Source organism: Prionailurus viverrinus, chromosome D4, assembly GCF_022837055.1.
Source record: "Prionailurus viverrinus isolate Anna chromosome D4, UM_Priviv_1.0, whole genome shotgun sequence".
NCBI lineage: Eukaryota > Metazoa > Chordata > Mammalia > Carnivora > Felidae > Prionailurus > Prionailurus viverrinus.
Window position 1 is genome coordinate 6,443,853 of NC_062573.1, and position 18,857 is coordinate 6,462,709.

The 18,857-nt window shown below is 45.0% G+C and overlaps 1 protein-coding gene across 10 annotated transcripts in view; it reads right to left on the reverse strand.

Moving 5' to 3' along the window:
* Positions 1–18,857, reverse strand: part of MRRF (mitochondrial ribosome recycling factor) — a 52,937-nt gene that overhangs the window by 13,431 nt on the left and 20,649 nt on the right. For 9 of the 10 annotated variants that reach the window (XM_047829612.1, XM_047829611.1, XM_047829621.1 and 6 more), the window contains one exon: positions 16,353–16,444. In XM_047829612.1, the coding sequence (XP_047685568.1) occupies positions 16,353–16,444 (92 nt within the window). Of the gene's footprint in view, positions 1–11,383; positions 11,532–16,352; positions 16,445–18,857 lie in introns of those variants that run through there. The other variant, XM_047829613.1, reaches the window with a different exon arrangement.

The window sequence follows — 18,857 nt, forward strand, 5'->3', positions numbered from 1 at the left end:
TGCCTTAGAAGCATTTCGGTCCACTGCATTTCAGGCAGAAGCATGGTGGGAGTCTAATGGCAGGAAGGCAGGAGGCTGCAAAGGTCAAATCTGTCCTGCAGGCCTAGAGTTTTCACATTCCTCTTTAGCCACAAAACTCTGGCTTCAGAGAAAACCAAGGCAGAGGCTCCACTTATAAATTTATAAAACAGATAACAAGAGAGCTATTCCAGTTAATGAGGGGAAGGGCCGTCGGGGAGGGGTGGCGCTCTGTGCCAGGCCCAGGACTGAGTCCGCCCTGCCTCCCCTCCACTTTGGGCCTGCCACTAACTGGCTGAGGGACCTCATGCAAGTTATTTAAACTCTCTGGACCTTGGTCTTCTCATTTGGAAACAGCAATTAAAATCAAGCAAACAAAAAACCCAAGCATCTACCTTTCAGGGTTCTTGTGAGGATTCTATGAGAGAATACGTGGAAAGCACACAGTACAAAGCCTGGTAGAGAATAAACACTCAGAGAATGTCAGCTGCCTTTGCTGCTGTGGTTTATGTGTTGGCATTCACTGAGGCATCTTCGAATAATGATGCGTTTGTTCTTGTAAGTTTTTATCAACGGAGAAATGACAGGGCAAACAATCTATGCTTCAGCAAGATGGCTTTTTGAGATTCTATTAGTAATTTAACGTCTCACATACATTTTAAAATCCACATGCTCCCAGCATGTAGCCCTGAACTTTTCTCTTTTCAGTACTAATTCATTTAGTTTATGGTTTCATTCTACAGCTATTTACTGGGCACGTATTGTGTGCCAGCCCAATGCCAGCCCCGAGGGATACAGCATTAAACACATGAGTTTACCGTCTGGCAAGGAAGGCAGTCATTACACACACATACACACACAATTAATCAATATGTTACAGTTGTAATAAGCACAATAAAGACATGTAGAGTTCTATGAAAATAATTAGTGGGGGAAGGGAGTCTGACCGAGGTCTCTTGTGGGATTCCAGGGGCAAAATGTGGGGACATTCAAGAGGAGTGACATTTAAATTACGAGGTGCAAGAGTGGAGGGGTTGGGGGAGATCATTCCCACCACAGGGAATGGTCGGTGTAAAGTTAAGGCAGCTTTCCAGGTAGGAAGGTGGGTACTGCTCTCTGAGGGGCTGAAAACAGCCGTGAGGCTGAGAACAGAAAGAAGAGAAGACTGTTCCAAAGGAGGCTGGCAAGCCTGGCAAGCCCAAGGGTATGCATGCAGGCCCTTCAATGTCACATGGAAGCCCGGTAGGTCCACCAACAAGTAAAGAGACACACAAATGGTACATGCACACGGTGCAATTGCATTCAGCCTCAAAAAGGAAATTCTGACACATGGGATAGCGTGCATAAACCCTGAAAACATTACCCTGAGTGAGATAACCCAGACTCAGAAGGACAAATACTGCATGATTCCACTTAATACGAGGTACCGAGATTGTCAAATTTATAGAAACACAAAGGAGAAGAGCCGTTACCGGGGGCTAACCGGGGGATCGGGAAATGGGAAGTTACTGTTTAATGGGTATAGACTTTTAGTTTTGCCAAACAATAAAGAGTTCTGGAGACTGTACAACAATGTAAATGTACTTAATACCACTGAACTATACATTTTTAAATAATGGTAAATTAAAAATAATTTTTTTAATGTTTATTTTTGAGAGAGACAGAGAGACAGAGTGTGAGAGGGGGAGGGGCAGAGGGAGGGAGACACAGAATCTGAAGTAGGCTCCAGGCTCTGAGCTGTCAGCACAGAGCCTGACGCGGGGCTCAAACTCACGAATGGTGAGATCACAGCCTGAGCCCAAGTCGGACACTTGACTAGTGAGCTACCCAGGCGCCCCAGTAATGGTAAATTTGGATGTATATCTTACCACAATAAACAAGTCTAAAAGAGTCCTAGCAGATTATTCTAAGAACAATGTGGAGTTCCAGGAGCCTGAGTGAGGCCCAGGAAACGTGACTAGATTTGTATTTTGTGTAGACAGTGATGTACAAACAAGATCTAAGCACATGGCAGAAGTCTACCCAGGAGTCTGTAGGCAGGCAGATGGAAAGCAGTGGACGCACCCTGGAACAGCTTCTTGGCTGGATGATGAAGACAGCAGCCTTTTCCGCTAGGGTCAGAGAGCCTCCCCACATAAGGCAGGGGTTTTGGCTGAGCTGGCAGGGTCACACTTTGTTTGCACATACTCCACCAGGCAGGTCTTCCAGTAACATCCTGGATGGGGGCCTTCCTGCAAAATTCCTTGAGCATGAACAATAAGCACAGGGCATGCCCTGATGGTAACTCACACAGCAGAGAATCACCCGGATTGAAATGATACTTCCTATTGTTTCAGCGAGAACTGGACACATGTACAAAGCTATCCACCAGGTGTGTATTAGAGGAAGCTGTGCTCAGCGTGGGCAGTTACAGTAAAACCCAGTTATGATATGTCAGACACTAGACTTCACAAGGATCACTGGTTACTTACAGGGGTCTTTAAAAGGTGGGGAAAACATGCTTTAAAGCCAAGAAGACCTCAAATTGGAATCCTCACTCTGCTGCTTGTCAGCCTCAGAACTGTCAGCATGCTGTTCAACATCTCCAAACTGGCTCTCCACGTGTGAAGCGGGAGGAAGAATGTTACTATGGGGGCAGAAGCAAGGATTAAATGAAATGGTGGTGGCAAGGGGCTGGCACACGGCCAGCGGGTGCACCATAGGCACTCACTGCAGGGTGGCTGCATTCTTACTCTTACCACAGGCTCTCCAGGGCTTGGGGATACTAACAGGACATGAATCGTGAGGGAGAAAACCGTCAAAAGGATTTAGCAGCTTAAGCGGAGAGGGAAAGAATGGGAACAGAGGAGAGCAGGCGGTGGGAGGTGTGAGTTGGGCTCCAGCAGCTGTGGGGGTCGGGCTGAGGGGGAAGGAAGCTGCACATCCAAGGAACAGCCCATCAAAACACATCTCTGACAGCTCCACCGAGAGAAACCTCACCACCGCCTCACCGGCTTCTGGGAGCCCCCCCCCCCCCCCCAGTAGGGACATCAGCCCGCAATCAGCTGCGGACACACGCCCGACTTTATTGTTTGCCGGTGGGCGCTGCCCGATGCCTTGGGGCCACTGGCCCTGAAGGAAATGTTTTTGTTTGTGTAGCCCAGCCAGACTTCCTATGCTTCTAGGTATACAACTTCCCCATCCCCTCTTGCCTCACCCCCGCCACTGCCAGCTCACCAGCCTGTTTCATATACACTGATGTCTCCTAAGGACATCAGGTGTCCTTTTAGCCCAAAGAAAATCATACGCGCACTTTGGAGGGACTTCTACCACCAGCGGTAACTTCAGTTCTCTCTGGGGACAAAACTGGCCACCTGCTTTCTGACGACCGTCCCGAGCCTCTTAAAGGCCTGGCTGACCCAGACATACTGTGCTGAAATACAGCCCAGCAGGATGGAAAGAGAAAGGAGGTGAGGTCGGGGGCCACATCTCCACATTCTCAGCAGAGTGACCGTGATTAAGTCTGCTGACTTCTTCCTGTCACCCCAGCAGGATGGAAACCCAAGTTACACACAGGTAGAGAAAGAACACGGGTCTGGTGGTAAAGGCAGACTTGATTTCCAATCCCAGCCCCGCCACTTACAAGCTGGGTAACTGTGTACACATAACTTGTCCTCTCTGAATTGAGAAGATGCCCAGTGGGCACACAGGAGAGCAGTCCCTAAAGCCCGACTGCTGGGGTTTGAGGCTCAGATCCATCACATCTTAGCTGCACGGCCCTGGGCAAGTCATTCTACCTCTTTGCCTCAGTTTTCCCATCTGTCAAATGCGTGTAATACCATTAACTTAATGAGATTGTTGTGAGGATTAGAAGAGCTCATAAACATGCTGGCACACGGCGATGTGCTCAATAAACACTATCTGTTCTTATTTCCTCAACTGTCACATGAAGGGGGAGTAATAAAAATGTTACCTTTCTTCCACAGTGAGTGTTAGGAGCAAATGAGAGAGGATGGTTAAAGAATGCTGACCGTGTAGGTATTAACTACTTAAAAGCTATTGATAATATCAGTGATAAAAATAATGGTGATGTCTCCTACTGAGCGAGTGCACAGCACAGGGGGTCAAGCCCTGGCTCAGAGAAAGACTGCCTGCTTTTCCACTTACTGTGTGACACTGGGCCCAAAGAGCTCCATTCCCCTATGACTCAGGTTCTTCATCTGTAAAAGAGGCATAATAATATACCTACCTCAAAAGACTGTTAGGAATATATTAGCTGATACGAGTAGCATCTGGAATAGCAGTGGGCATACAGCAAGTGCTCATATTCATTTAATCCCATTATTCCATAAACACTGATGGCATTTTTGCATACTTACTACGCACTAAGCCCTGTTTCGGGGCTAGGGATACAGCTGACACAGAGAAATAATAAATCCATAAAATGAAACAGAAGAGCTAGAACGAAAATAAAGCACGATAGTGAGATAAGGAAGAACCTTATTATTATCACACTTGCATTCGCCTAGACATGACTCGGATGGAACCTGCTCCCCTTCAGTAAAAATAATGATTACTAACATTTGCAGAGCTCTTCCCCTGTGCCAGCCTCTGAGCTGATACACTCTCCATGCATTAGCTCCATAAATCCTCACAACGCTCTTATGACACACTGGCACTACTACCTGGATTTCACAGATAAGAAAAGGGAGGCTCAGCCAGATCAAGTAACCTGCCCAAGGCCACTCAGCAAGTTCCTAGTAGACCTGGGATCCGAGCCCAGTGCAGATGGCCCTTGCATTCTTTGTTGGTGCCAGACAAATCGAAGCAGCTATTCTTACTGGTGGAAGTGATCGGAATAGCACTGCTCTTACGTTAAGGCCTGCTTAGATATACAGTTCATTACTATTGCTCCAGCTCCCCTATAAGTCCAAGTGCAGCGGGAAGAAAGGAGAAAGGGAATCCAGAAAGGACTGCAATGGAAAAGTGATCGGACCTCAGCAGTCAATTGCCATGTTCTATAACAGGGGCAGGACATGAAGGGGAGAGGACAGAGGAGGGGCAGGGAGAAGAGGAGCCTGTCCTTTGGGGTGCAGCTTTTACACAGGTGTTGGTGGCACTTTCTCCTCAGTCCATGCTCCACTCAATTCCGGATTGCACTTTCTTATGTGTTTCAACCAGAACTTATGTGCTGGGAGCAGGCCCGTTTCACACACGTGGATCCCGAAATAGCAGGAGGCGAGCCTAACAAGCTGCAGGCCGGGTAGGAAGCAACACCACAGAGGAGAAGGCGGGCACCCTAACACCGCACGGAGGCCCCTGCAGGACTGGAAGGCACAGAGAAACAATGTGCCGGATGGACCTCATCCAGCACAATGAGTGGCCCTGAGAAAGCAGCGATGGCAAGCAGGCGGTGGGAAGAAAGGGGAAGGAAAAGCAGCTGTCGTTGCTCAAACGCAGTCTGTGGCCGCCCCAGCCCAAATGAGGTCATTAGGCATTCTTCTCTCACCTTTTTTTCCCTTTCAAGACTGCTAAAGGTCCGTACGTGTGTGGGTTGTGTAAGAAAAGGGTATTTCCTGGAATGTACCCATCATACACACTTCTCCAGTACAAGAGCCACTAGGCGATACGGCAGCTAGACAAGGAGGCCACAGAGCAGGAAGACAGGTTCCACGCTGGCAGCCTGACAAGCAAGACGACAGTGTGGCGAGAACATGGGCTTTGGAAGCAGACAGATTCCATCTGAATAATGACTCCTCCACTTACTAATCTGTGATCCCGAACGAATTAAACTTTCTGATGCCCCAGGATTACATCTGTATCACACCCATCTCAAAAGGGTATTTGTCTGCAACAGTGAGATCACCGTGAAAAAAGCAAATACTCAATTTCATTTATGTTAACTTAAATACGTGTGTGTGTGTGTGTGTGTGTGTGTGTGTGTGTGTGTGTATGTGTGTAGGTGGGTATACACCTCTTTTATAATTTGGAAGGATATACATTAAACTTACCAATAGTTACTTTATGGAAGAACATTTGGGGGACCACAAGAGAATGTTTTATTTTTCTGTAGGATTTGAGTTTTTACAATAAATGGGTACCATTTTTGCGATTAAGAGAGATGAGGGGTGCCTGGGTGGCTCAGTCGGTTGAACATCCAACTCTTGACATCAGCTCAAGCCATGATGCCAGGATCATGGGATCGAGCCCCGCATTGGGCTCCACGCTGAGTGTAGAGCCTGCTTATGACTCTCTCTCTCTCCCTCTCACCCTTTCCCCCACTCACGCTCACTCTCTTTCTAAAAAAAAAAAAGAAACAAAGGGAGATGAAAATCATACACCTAAAAGTCTAGTATCCAGAATATATAAAGAACTCTTACAACCCAATAAAAGGACAAACCACTCAACTTAAAGACAGGTAGAGAACTGCAGCAGACATTTTTCTAAAGATACAGAAATGCCAAACAAGCACATGAAAAGACACTCAACACCAGCAGTCATTACGGAAATACAAATCAAAACTACAATGAGATACCACTTCATACCCATCGGGATGGTGGTAATAATAATAAAAATGAACTGAAACAACAAGTGTTGGCAAGAAGATGGAGAAACCGGAGCCCTCACACATTACTGGTGGGAATGTAACATGTGCAGCCCCTGTGGAGAAGTTTGGCAGATCCTCAAAAAGTTAAACAGAGCTGTCATATGACCCAGCAACTCCACTCTTACGTATACACTCAAGGGAACTGAAAGTATGTTTATACAAAAGTTTGTGCAATGATGCTCACGGCAGCACATTATTCATAACAGCTCAAACGTTCATCAACTTACGAATGGATAAATAAAATGTCCATACAATGGAATATTATTTGGCACTAAAAAGAATGAAGTACTTATACATGCTAGAACATGGATGGACCCTGAAAACATTATGCTAAGTGAAAAGAGCCAGTCACCAAACACCACATAATGTGTAATTCCATTTTTATGAAATGCTCAGAACAGGGAAATCTATAGACAGAAAGCAGATTAATGGTTGCCTACAGCAATCCCAAGTGGGGCAAGGGGATTGGGTAAAGCTGGGAGTGACTGCTAGTGGGTACAAAGTCTCTTTTTGATGTAAAATGTCCTAAAATTGATTGTGGTGAATGTTGTACAACTCTCTGAATATACCAAAAACCACTGAATTGTACACTTTAAATGGGTGAATTATATCTCAATAAAGCAGTTAAGCAAGGTCACGTGCCTACTTGGTTCTTGTCACTGAACAGGGCTTGTCTCCTGGATGGAAAACGTAATGACGGTGGCACATGTTTCTTCACCTGGGGAATGGCAGTGATGATAGGGCTCCCCGTAACAGGTAACACAGAAGGTTCCTTAACAGCAGCTACCTTGATAGCGACAACTTAAAAACTAACATTCACCCTCGCTGACTTTCTTTCCTCTCTTCACGGGTGTCAGGCCTGCATCCATGGTCCAAAGGCTCTCCCCTCTAGTGCTGCTCCCCCTCCCCTTTATCCATCTCAGCACTTTCTCCCAATAAATCTTCATAAAAGTAAATACGGCTATTATCCTATTCTACAGATGAGGACACTGAGACTCAGGGAACTGAAATAACTAGCGTAAGCTCACAGAACTCTTTTTATTGGTTTTCTTTTCACAGTTCTTCTGACTATAAGCTTGGTTCCCCCAGCTTTCAATGCTGGCTCTCCCAGGCTGCACTACAGCTCCCTGCCTGTGGTTAACTCAGCCTGGGGACCACCCTGCCTTACCTGGCTTGCTTTCCCTGGAAAAACCTGGCCATCGTTCATGAGAAACCATATGTCAGGATATGGTGGGGGAAAACTACCTGGGAAAGGAAATTCAGGCTAGGAGAACTGTAACTCAGGGCTTTTTACTGGTATCTGGTAAAATAGCCAGGTCTGATCCTGAGTAGACTTCTCCTCCGTGCTGTCACCTCAGAACAAATCTGGGGGAAGGGGCCTAGCCTGGGCATAAGGTCTATCGCCCCTGACGATGCCCGAAGGAAAAGCGGAAGCCAACAATGGCAACTGTCTGGCTGTTGGGAGGCCCTGTGGAGCAGCTCAGTGGGCTGAGGGTGACAAGAGCCAAGGTCCCTCTGCTCACCAGAAACACGAAGCATATCCCACACCATAGGCAGGACTGGTCATCAGACTTTCTTATTTGGGATAGACGTCCTAGGAGGTTGTATTCGCCACAATTCACATTCAAAGAACAAACTGAATGCTCGTTAACAATCAAACTACAGTGTTCCCGAGTAACTGAAATTCCAAGATAATTACAACATAATGACTCCACTCCTCCCATCCCTAAAAATGGAGGATAGAAAAAAATGAACATGGCATTGGGGGTAGAAGTTGGTGAGGAAGAGGGTGAGAGTTAAGGACTAAAAGAGCAGTCAGTAAACAGAAGTCAAGTATCACTGGTTTTACTTCCAAATAATCAGAAAAAGACGGCTTCCAAGAACTCTTAACCAAGAGAATTAGAGAAAGTCAAAAAGTGTAAGATACAGCAATTAAAACTGATTAAGTACCTATGACATGCCAAGCCCCACACTAAGAGCAACCCATATAATATCGCATTACTCCTCACAACCATAAAAATCATTCCCATTTTACAGATAAGGAGGCTGAAGCTTCCAACAATTGAGCAATGCGCACATTCTCCAGACTGCTGCTAGGCAATGACCACGTGACAGAGGGACTCCTTTAATAGGCAACCTGCTCAGGAATGCCCCTTCAGCCTAGGTGACTTTCTCAGGGGTGCTGTGTGAGTCTTCTCCCACCCAATCCCCCTCTCTTCCTTTCTTCACTGGCAGTAGACCTGTGCTCAGTCTCTCTCGCAGGCATTTCCTCCCATAAACCTCTTGCACATCTGATTCTGTCCTGGCATCCATCTGCTTCTCAGAGGACCCAAGCTGACAAAGCTAGAGTGACGCAACAGGGATTTGAACCCCAAAGCCCTTGTGCTTTCCTTTCTACGAAGACATTAAGTGATGGATAAATCAGGTCGTTAAATGCAGTGAATATTCTCAGACCTTCTCTCCCTGGACTTACCAGCCATGTTCAGCATAGCCGATGACTCCCTCCTCTTTAAAATACTTTGCTCACGGGGCGCCTGGGTGGCGCAGTCGGTTAAGCGTCCGACTTCAGCCAGGGCACGATCTCGTGGTCCGTGAGTTCGAGCCCCGCATCAGGCTCTGGGCTGATGGCTCAGAGCCTGGAGCCTGTTTCCGATTCTGTGTCTCCCTCTCTCTCTGCCCCTCCCCCATTCATGCTCTGTCTCTCTCTGTCCCAAAATAAATAAACGTTGAAAAAAAAAAATTAAAAAAAAAAATAATAAAATACTTTGCTCTGTTGGGGCGCCTGGGTGCTCAGTTGGTTAAGCATCTGACTTCAGTTCAGGTCATGATCTCTTGGTTCTTGAGTCCTAGTCCCACGTCGGGCTCTGTGCTAACAGCTCAGAGCCTGGAGCCTGCTTCAGATTCTGCGTCTCCCTCTCTCTCTGCCCCTCCCCAGTTCACTCTCTGTCTCAAAATAAGTAAGCATTAAAAAAAAATTTTTTTTAAACACTTTGCTCGGTTTCCTGGACTCCACGCCCTCCTGGTTGTCTGGCCACTTAGTCTCAGTCTCCTTTGCTGGTTTCTCCTCACTGCCTTGACCCATAAATCTTGAAAGTCAAGCATCAAGGCCATAGCCACCAAACCCCTTCTCTTCATGATCTACGTTCCTGTCTAAAATAATGCCACCTCAGGGCACCTGGGTAGCTCAGTCAGTTAAGTGTCCAAATCTTGATTTCAGCTCAGGTCATAATGTCACGGTTCGTGGATCGAGCTCCGCATCAGGCTCTGATAGCACAGAGCCTGCTTGGGATTCTCTGTTTCTCTCTCTCTCTCTCTCTTTCTCTCTGTGCCCCTCCCGTGCTTGGGTGTACTGTCTTTCTCAAAATAAATAACCTAAAAAAAAAAAAAAAAAAGTCACCTAATTTCACGGCCTCCTCTACAGGGTCATACTTCCCAGATTTCTCTCCCTGGTCCACACCTGTCCTCTGAGCTCTAAACTTACAGATCAAACAACCTACTTGACCTCCCCACGTAGGTATCTAATAGTATTCCAAGATAAACACAGACAAAACCTGCTCTTCCCCCCACACCCAATTTGCCCTCCCACAGTCTGTCCTGTCAGTGAGGAGTAATCCCATCCTTCCAGGTACTCAGGCCAAAACTCTTGGAGGCATGTTTATATTTAGTCCTTTCTTTCTAAATCCACAACTAATCTGTTAGCAAATCCTGGCAGCTTTTTCTTTACAATGTAATCCAGAGGCAGACCACTTCTTACCAAGTCCACATTACTAAGCTAGTCCAGGCCATCATCATGCCTGGATTACTGCAATAGCCCCTAAATGAACCCTGCCTTCACCCTTGCCTTCCTACAGCAGAATTCTCAAAACAGCCACCATTACGATCCTTTGAAAACCTAATTCAGATCATGTCACTCCTAGCTCAAAACCCTCCATTCACCGACTTCCCGTTCCCTTCCAAGCAAAAGCTAAAATCCTTGAAATGATCTATAAAACTACAATGGTTAATTTTATGTGTCAATTTAACTAGGCCACAGGCTGCCCAGATATTTGGTCACACATTATTCTGGATGTTTCTACAAGGGTGTTTTGGGATGAGTTTAACATTTAAATCAATAGACTGAGGAAAGCAGTTTGGGTCTGAGGACCCCTGGAGGGGTCACTTGGGGGAGCTGCAGACTGCTGTCTGGCCCTGAAATGTCCCCGTCTCTAAGAAGCTCAGCAATATGCAGCACACTGTTGCAAACAAGCACTCAGGCAATCAAGCAGCAGTAGCAACACTAAGGCTCCCCACGGTCTGTTCACTTGTTTCCCAATTCCAGCGCCCCTCCCTTCCCACTCCCAGTAGAACAGGAAGTACACCTTGAAGATCATTAGGACACTGTTAGTCAAAGAGAAAAACTTTCAACAACAAAGACATTCAACAACTGGGAACTAGTTAATGCTGTATGTAAAATGTAACCACTATGCATCCTTTAAAAAGAGTGAGGAAGAATTCTCACTCTTACTCATCAGAGAGTAATGACACATTGTTAAGTTAAAAAAACAAGGGCAGAACAGTATGTATAATTTAATCCCTTATCATTACAAGAAAAAGGAGGAGATATAGGCATGTGTTTGAATCTGCACAGGAAAAAAAAATCTAGAAAATCAAGGTGCTAAGAGTGGTTCCCCATGGAGAACAGGATGGAGGTATTTTAATTTTTTCTTTAATTCTACTTAAAATTAAATCGATGCGGACATTGATGAAAAATAACAAAAGAGGAGGACAATCAAGGAAGAACGCAGCCTCAGCAGGGAGTGAGTCAATCACACGTGCTTTTATCTCTTCAGTGAGTTCATGATTCCTTACAGGTTTCTTTCAAGGCAGACATGCAGTCAGTCAGTGCTCTCCACCAAGCAGCTTCCTTCTACTGTGTGTGGTTTTCTCCCTGAGATTTGATAGAACAATGAGCAAGGGAGTGTGTGTTTGCTTGCTTGTTTGTGTGGGGGCATAGTAAAGATATGAATGGGGTAGGGGCAGAAATCTGGCCTGATGCAAAAAGACCTCCTGCTCAAAACTTTTCAGAGTCCCTGATTAAGAAGTGAAAGAGTGATATTCCAGAGAGATGTGCCACCAGGAGACGAGAACAGGCAACAGGCAGTTAAAATAGTGAGGCCCGAGTTCTAACCATGCTTCTGCCACTTAGCTTTATGACGGCAGATGTTCACCTTCCATGAGCTTCCGTTGTCTTCCCAGTCAAATGGGCGTTAAGAATAATCTCCTGGCCTCATGGGAGTGTAATGAGAACAAGACGAAACTACAAAGCATTCAGCACGGCACCCTCAGGTGCTGCACCTGCAGAGCAGGTGACTGATAAACAGCACCCAAAATTTGACTACATAGATATGAAAGGAAAGTAGAAGAAATGATTTCAGTACACCTGATTAACAGGAATGGTCAAAGAATCTATCCAGTAGGCTGACTTCTCTAAATCAAAGAGTGCTGGCCAGAGAAGAAAACAAAAACTATACGCACTGCCAGTGGGGGCAGACACAGCCCAGCCTCAGGCTCCGCGGTACTGAACTGAGAAGAACCGCACGCAACCACACGAGGCTGGGTTCCCAGAGGCTGTGAAAGACAGCTCCAGGTCTGACCTGTTGTCGATTTAGGATTTATCTTCCCCCTAATTCCCAAAAGGATCAGAGGCAGATTCCAGTTAAGAGTCAACATACTCAGTAGACTCATTTAAATAAGAATAAAAGAATCAGAGAAATATAATGAAGGCGAGGTACCAGCTGAGATCTGCTGCAACTGCAAATAAAACTTAGCGGTGGGCAGCCAGAGTTAAGACCAGAAAACTTGCAGACGGATCATTAGGCAGAGGAAGAGTCAAGATCATCAGGAAGGGCACATTTTCCTAGAACCAAACTTGAAATTTTGTAATCAGAAACTGATCCTAGGGATGTATGCCTCTGGTTCAATCTCACCTCCCAATCACCTCATGTAAGCTTAGTGTACTATTTTCCTCCTCACAGCTTTGCCAATTACCAACTATCTGACCCGGAACCGATGCCTCACTTCTCTGAATCTGTTTCCTCGTCCTTAAAAGGGAATTATGTTCTGACCTATCTATGAAAGGGAGTAGAGGAACATTTGCTAGCATTCATTCACTGGGTGCCGGCCAAACAGCAAAATCTTTGTGTACGTTAACTCACTGTAATCTCCCAATAACCACACGCAAGCCCTGTAAATACTTTACAAGTAATCTCCCAGAGATTCAGAGAGGTGGGGACAGGTGCCATTGTCACACAGCTACAAAAGTGGATGAACTCAACTGCATGCTTCTGTGATACCAAGGCAGACTTTAACCCTATACTCTCCCACTTTCTCCAGCTATGTCAAGCACCTAACAGGCCCTGGGACATAGTAGGTACTCAATATATTAGTTCCCTTCCTCATTTCTTCCCTTCTCAACTAGAATTATATATACCTAGAAAATTAAGTTTACTGAAATAATATCAGTATCTTATATTTACATAATTTCTTTCCCCTAAGGAGATCATACGACCTAATCTATTTTCTCTACTAATCCCACCAAATCTCTACCTATCATTATGTATTATTTCACTTATTTTCCAAGTAAGGAACTAGCAGACAGCAAGCTGCTAGGGTGACGTGGCCACAGTCATGTGGAAGTCACTGCCAAAACCAAATAAAAACCTTGGTCCTCTTTACGTCTAAATCAACCTTTATCCTCTCATGTGACACAGGCTCCATAATGAAGAACAGATCATTCATTTTTTATCTGGAAAACTACCAAACGTATAATTCAGTAAGGGGCCTCATGACCTTACCACCTTGTCAAAGGGAAGTAAGTGTATAAAAAATGAGGTTTGCAGGAGCAGACGGTTTTGGTCCGTCAACTTTCTCTTAGATTACTCCCATTAACCAACATAAAATAATGTAAAATATAATGTAACAGATCCCCAAGTCTTTGGAAATTTAAGCAAAACTCACTGATCCTTCAAACTTACATACAATGCACAAGGGCAACCGTTAACTCCTGAGGGGCTGCAGAGGTGCACATTATGTAAACTAGGTCTTTGAAAGAAGAATATGATACACAACCAGGCCACTCTAAGGAGAATCTAAGTGAGCAATGAGCATTCAGCAGCAGAAATTCACAGTATCACAGAACTTTAAAGTTCAGAGGGACCTGGCAGGCCACTGAGAACAATCTCTTCATCTGGTATATGAGGAAACTGAGGCTTATGGAGGTTAAGTGACTTTTCCAAGATTTTGCAGACAAAAGAACAAGAACTAAAAAATAGAGGCACCTGGGTGGCTCAGTCGGTTAAGCGTCCGACTTCAGCTCAGGTCATGATCTCGTGGTTTCTGGGTTCAAGCCCCATGTGGGGCTCTGTGCCCAGAGCCCAGACCCTGGAGCCTTAGATTCTGTGTCGCCCTCTCTCTCTGCCCCTCCCCTGCTTGCACTCTGTCTCTTTTTTGGTCTCAAAAATAAACAAACATTAAAAAAAAATTTTTTAAAAGAACTAAAAAATAAACCTGCTGACTATTATCTATTCCACTTGCAAGTCTTACTTACATCTGCTGTCCATGAGTACACATAGCACTTTCCAGAATAACCCACCTATAAAGACAGTGCAGGATAAAGAGCACGTACTCTAGTAACAGAGAAATAGGATTCGAATCCTGACTGCCACTTACTGACCATATGATCTTGGCGAGTCCCTTAATTTCTTTGAATTTCAATTTTTCATCCATAAACTGTGGGTAATAGTATATTCCATGGATAAACTGCAGATGATATAAAGAAGGGGCCTGGCCACAGCCTGTGAGCTCCATGAAGACAAACATCAGGTTTGTACATCCCTAGCCTCCAGCACAGAGCCTTTACATTTGTAAAAACTGGCTGAGCAAAATTAATGAACTAACCAAGCAAACAGGTTCTGGACTTGAACCCAGGTCTACTTGGTTCTTAAACACTAGGTTATATTGCTCCCGATTCACATGATTTCAAAGCACAGTGTTAATTCTGACTTACAGAATACGAGAACACAATGAAATAAAACAGCCATTTTCTGGTCCTAAAGCAGAAAAAAAGTTCAGTGGGGAAAGTTCCTGGACTCTCAGTGTCGGGATTGGTTCTTATTGCTAGTGTGCGCACATCATGAGGCTTTAGAATCAATTAAGGCTAGGCTTGGGTCCCAGCTTTAGCATAAGCTGAGTGATCTCAGACATATTACTTTACCTCTCTGAGCCTAAATTTCCATACCAGGAATAAACGTACTTCACAGGACTGTGTGAGAAGTGAGGCAATATATGTGAAGAAATACAACGTGATGTGTGGCACAAAAAGACTCTATTTCCCTTCTAGTTACTTGGAGGCTTCATTCATTCACTTCACCTAGGTCTCTGCTCAAACGTCACTTCCTTCTGAACCTTCCTATCTACAATAAAAACCTCAATCCTCTATCCCCTTACCCTGCTATTCTTTTTCATAGTCCTCATCCTCACTTGATATTACATCATAGGTTTGTCAGCCTTTCTGTCTACTGTACCTACTCGACTATAAGGTAAGCCCAGGAAGACAGCGGCTTTTTCTTGTTTATTTTGTTTACTGCTGTATCTCAACCACCAGGAAAGTGCCTGACATGCAGTTAGTGTTTAATAAATATCTGTTGAATGACTAAATGAATTAATTCAACACTCCCTTGGGACCTGCTGTCCAAGAGGCATCACGTAGGAAGAAGGACTTACAGATAAGTAAGAAATGAGATTATAGGAGAAACTACCATGCCTGCCCTGGAATCTGCAAAGATTTCGAACTCACCTGGACCCTCACAGTTGCCTCCTGACTATTCTTTGTGTCTACTCTGCCCCCCTATATTCCATTTGTTAATCAGCAGCCAAAAAGACCCCCAAAAAGTCAACATTGGATCAGATTTCTCTGCTTAAGCCCCTCTAGTGGCTTCCCATTCCAATTAGAGTAAAGCCCAAACTCCTTACCATGGCCTGAAAAGCCTACCTTCCATTCCCTCTCTCTCCCTCCTTGACTTTCAGGCACACTGGCTTTCTGCCTCTCAAACATGCCAAAGTCTTGTGATTTCTTTTTTAATTTAAAAATAAACATACATTTTTGTTCATTCAAAACTCTAAGTTCTATTTATATAATTAACAATATTCTGTTCTAATGCCTAAATTTTTCAACAAGCAAGGACTAATGTAAAAAATAACTCTTCAATGGACACGAGTGTCGAGGTCTTTTGTGCTGGCTGCTCAGTCTGCCTGGAAAGCCCCTCCCCCAGCCTGGCTCTTCCTCCCCATTCGGTTCAGCAAAAACGTTACCTCCTTAAGGAGCTCTCCCAGGCTAAGTTGTCCCTCTACCATCACCTTCATCAAGTCGCTCTGTGGAGTCCCACCGCCATTACTTTCCCCACAGCATTTCACTATCTGGGATGACTTTACTATTTACGTGTCCCACCTTCCCAGCCTGGAATGTTCCCAGCCTGGAACGGAGACAAGGACTTTGCCAGGTTCACTGCTGCATCTTCGGCCCCTAGCATGTAGTAGGCATGCAGTAAATATTTCTGAATCGGTAAACTGGATCCCAAAGGATGCTGGAGTTTGCCAGGGTAAGAGTACAGGTAAAATACGCTGCGGGCCTAACAGTGTCTTGGCCTGTTGGTTTCCTTCCGAGGACAACTGCCCCACTGCATCAGAAGATGTGAATTTTAACCAAACTTACTTGGGAATGGGCACCCGAATTAGCGTCCCTTCCACTTCTGGGTTCAGATTCATTCCACTTTCTCTTATAGCCTTGATAGCTGCAGCTGTACACTGAAAACCAGATCAAAAGGTAAACAGAATTAGTAAATAATTATTACCAGATGCAAGCCCTCTGTCGATAACTGGCAACCCATCTTGGCAGAACATGGAAACATTTAGTTCTGTTACCAGTAAGATCAGGAAGTTACATTGGTGTAGAGTGCTTTGATCAAGCTGAATAGCAAACTACGTCCACTCCTGGTACCAGTGTACTGCGGGAGGGAAGAAAAGCAAAGAGGAGGAAAAAATAAAAAGAAAACAGCTCTGCTTCTTTGAAAAGATTTCAACGGTTTGAGGCAACACAGATCAAAACCACAATAAATCCTCAAGGGAGGGGGGCTGGTCTGTACAAAGATTGGTGTAAGGACAGATGAAAGATTTTATACATTAAAAATTCCAGTTGACATTTTACACTCAAAATATACCAGTGCCGATGTAGAATGAGTAAATACATTTAACTCCTTCGCATCTACACTCACACCGACCTCACTCGTGTTTTGGCTTGAGCAGTGAGTCTCTGCTGGTCTGTGCTCCAGGAAAGGCAGTATGGTACACCAGTCAAAAGCCTGGGCTTTGGAGTCAGAAAGACCTCAGCCCAAATCCTTGCTCTGCTAACCATGTGACCCTGGGTAACAATCTCGACCTGAGGTCTCCATGTTGTAATCTGAGAGCACACGGTACCTGTATCTCCCGGAGGATTAAATGAGGTAACACAAACGATGCATCTTGTTCTGTGCCTGGCACACAGTAACACCCAGGCAAGGGGCGTTATCATCTAAACTTATTCTATTAAAGGTAAGAATGCGCAAATCCTGCAAACAAGGCTGAGCTGATGTCATCAGTCAGCTGACGCACTGTTGTCCCGCATGACATCCTTCAGGGTCTTCTCTGATACGGCCTTGCTCTCTACTGTGCCAGGCAGCACAAGGTATATGGATTTCCCAACGTGCTTCACTTCACCTCAAGCAATGTAACTATGCCTGCTATGAAATCCTAAAGGACAAGATAAAGCAGTGTGGATGGAAGACACTTTCATTGGCATGGCAATGTGGAATTCAAGAAAAGAAGGCCTCCGACATTTTCAAAGACGTTTAGGTTTGGCCACAGCTGGTGTACTTCACTTGGATTCACAGGGACAATTCTTGGCCCTGAGTTCCTCCCTAGACTTTGTGGTTTAATGAATGGGGTTTGTTGCACTCCTGTTTTGTTTTGGTTTTTGAGGGAGTGCCCAAAAAGCTTATCCATTTCATCTTGACATGACCTTAATTCTACAAGGACCTAAGGTACTGCATAAGGTCAAAAAAGACAAACTGCAAGTCCACATGCAGAAGAATCATCCCTTTGGGAGGCTGTCACAGAATGGAACACAGTGTGACCATTGCTTCAAACAGTAAATTCTTCAAACGGTACTCCTGACCACCACAGACTGTTGGAGCTAGCGGGGATCTCTGACACAATGTAGTTCAGTCCCTTCCTATGTACACAGGGACCCTACACACATATCCGGTCTTCCCTGAGAGCCAAGGGCGGTGGAATGAGGATCTTGCCCACCATACTTCTGGTTACCGGCAGAGTCGGGAGGAGATCTCAGGTGCCTCAACCCTCCATCCAATGACGTTACCTTGTATTTCCTTCCAATGTATTCAGTAATCATAGCATGTGGAATTTAATTTTTTTTAAATAGACAAAAATAATGTGGAATTGGTCTGGTATATAAAGGGAATGGTGAAGGTAAGTAAAAGAGATGGATAAAGAAATGAAATTTTCCTCCGCCAAGAGGGCTGCCATTTTCCTTAATAAAATGAATCATTTCTAAAGTTAGCAATAAAGGGAGAACCTCTACTTTGAAGAAGTGGCCTGATCTCAAGTCTCTAAATCCTCCTCTCCTGAAGCTTCTGAATGACAGAGAACTCAACTGTAGCATCTCACTGCCACCAACTCCCTTCGCCGTCTGCCCCAGTCTTTCCAGACAACTTTCCCCCAGAGGCATGGGAACATCCACTGCGGCTTCCAAGCTGGGCAGAACTATCCCTCAATATGTATGTCCTTACAGTAGAATTACAGTGTGGGTACATGGAAAGTGCTCAGTAAATGCATGTTGAATGAGTGGATTAATGAACTGGCTTCTAGGTCAGTTCTTCTAAAATATTCTAAACATGTATATTTTCATTTGATATGGTAGGATACAGAAACTCAGGGAATTACAGTTATTTTCCCAAAACGACTTCTGAAAGTCATTGTTCAGACAAAAAGGCACATATTTCTATTGCATTTCCATCTCAGGCTGTATCCCCTTACTGAAGGGATGCTAATCAGCACCTCAGGACAAATAGGCTATTCTCAAACAGCAACACTGACCAACTAGTTGGAGCTGCTTGGAGTACTGTGTCAAGAAAGCTCATAGACTCCATCTAGGGTCAGGCAA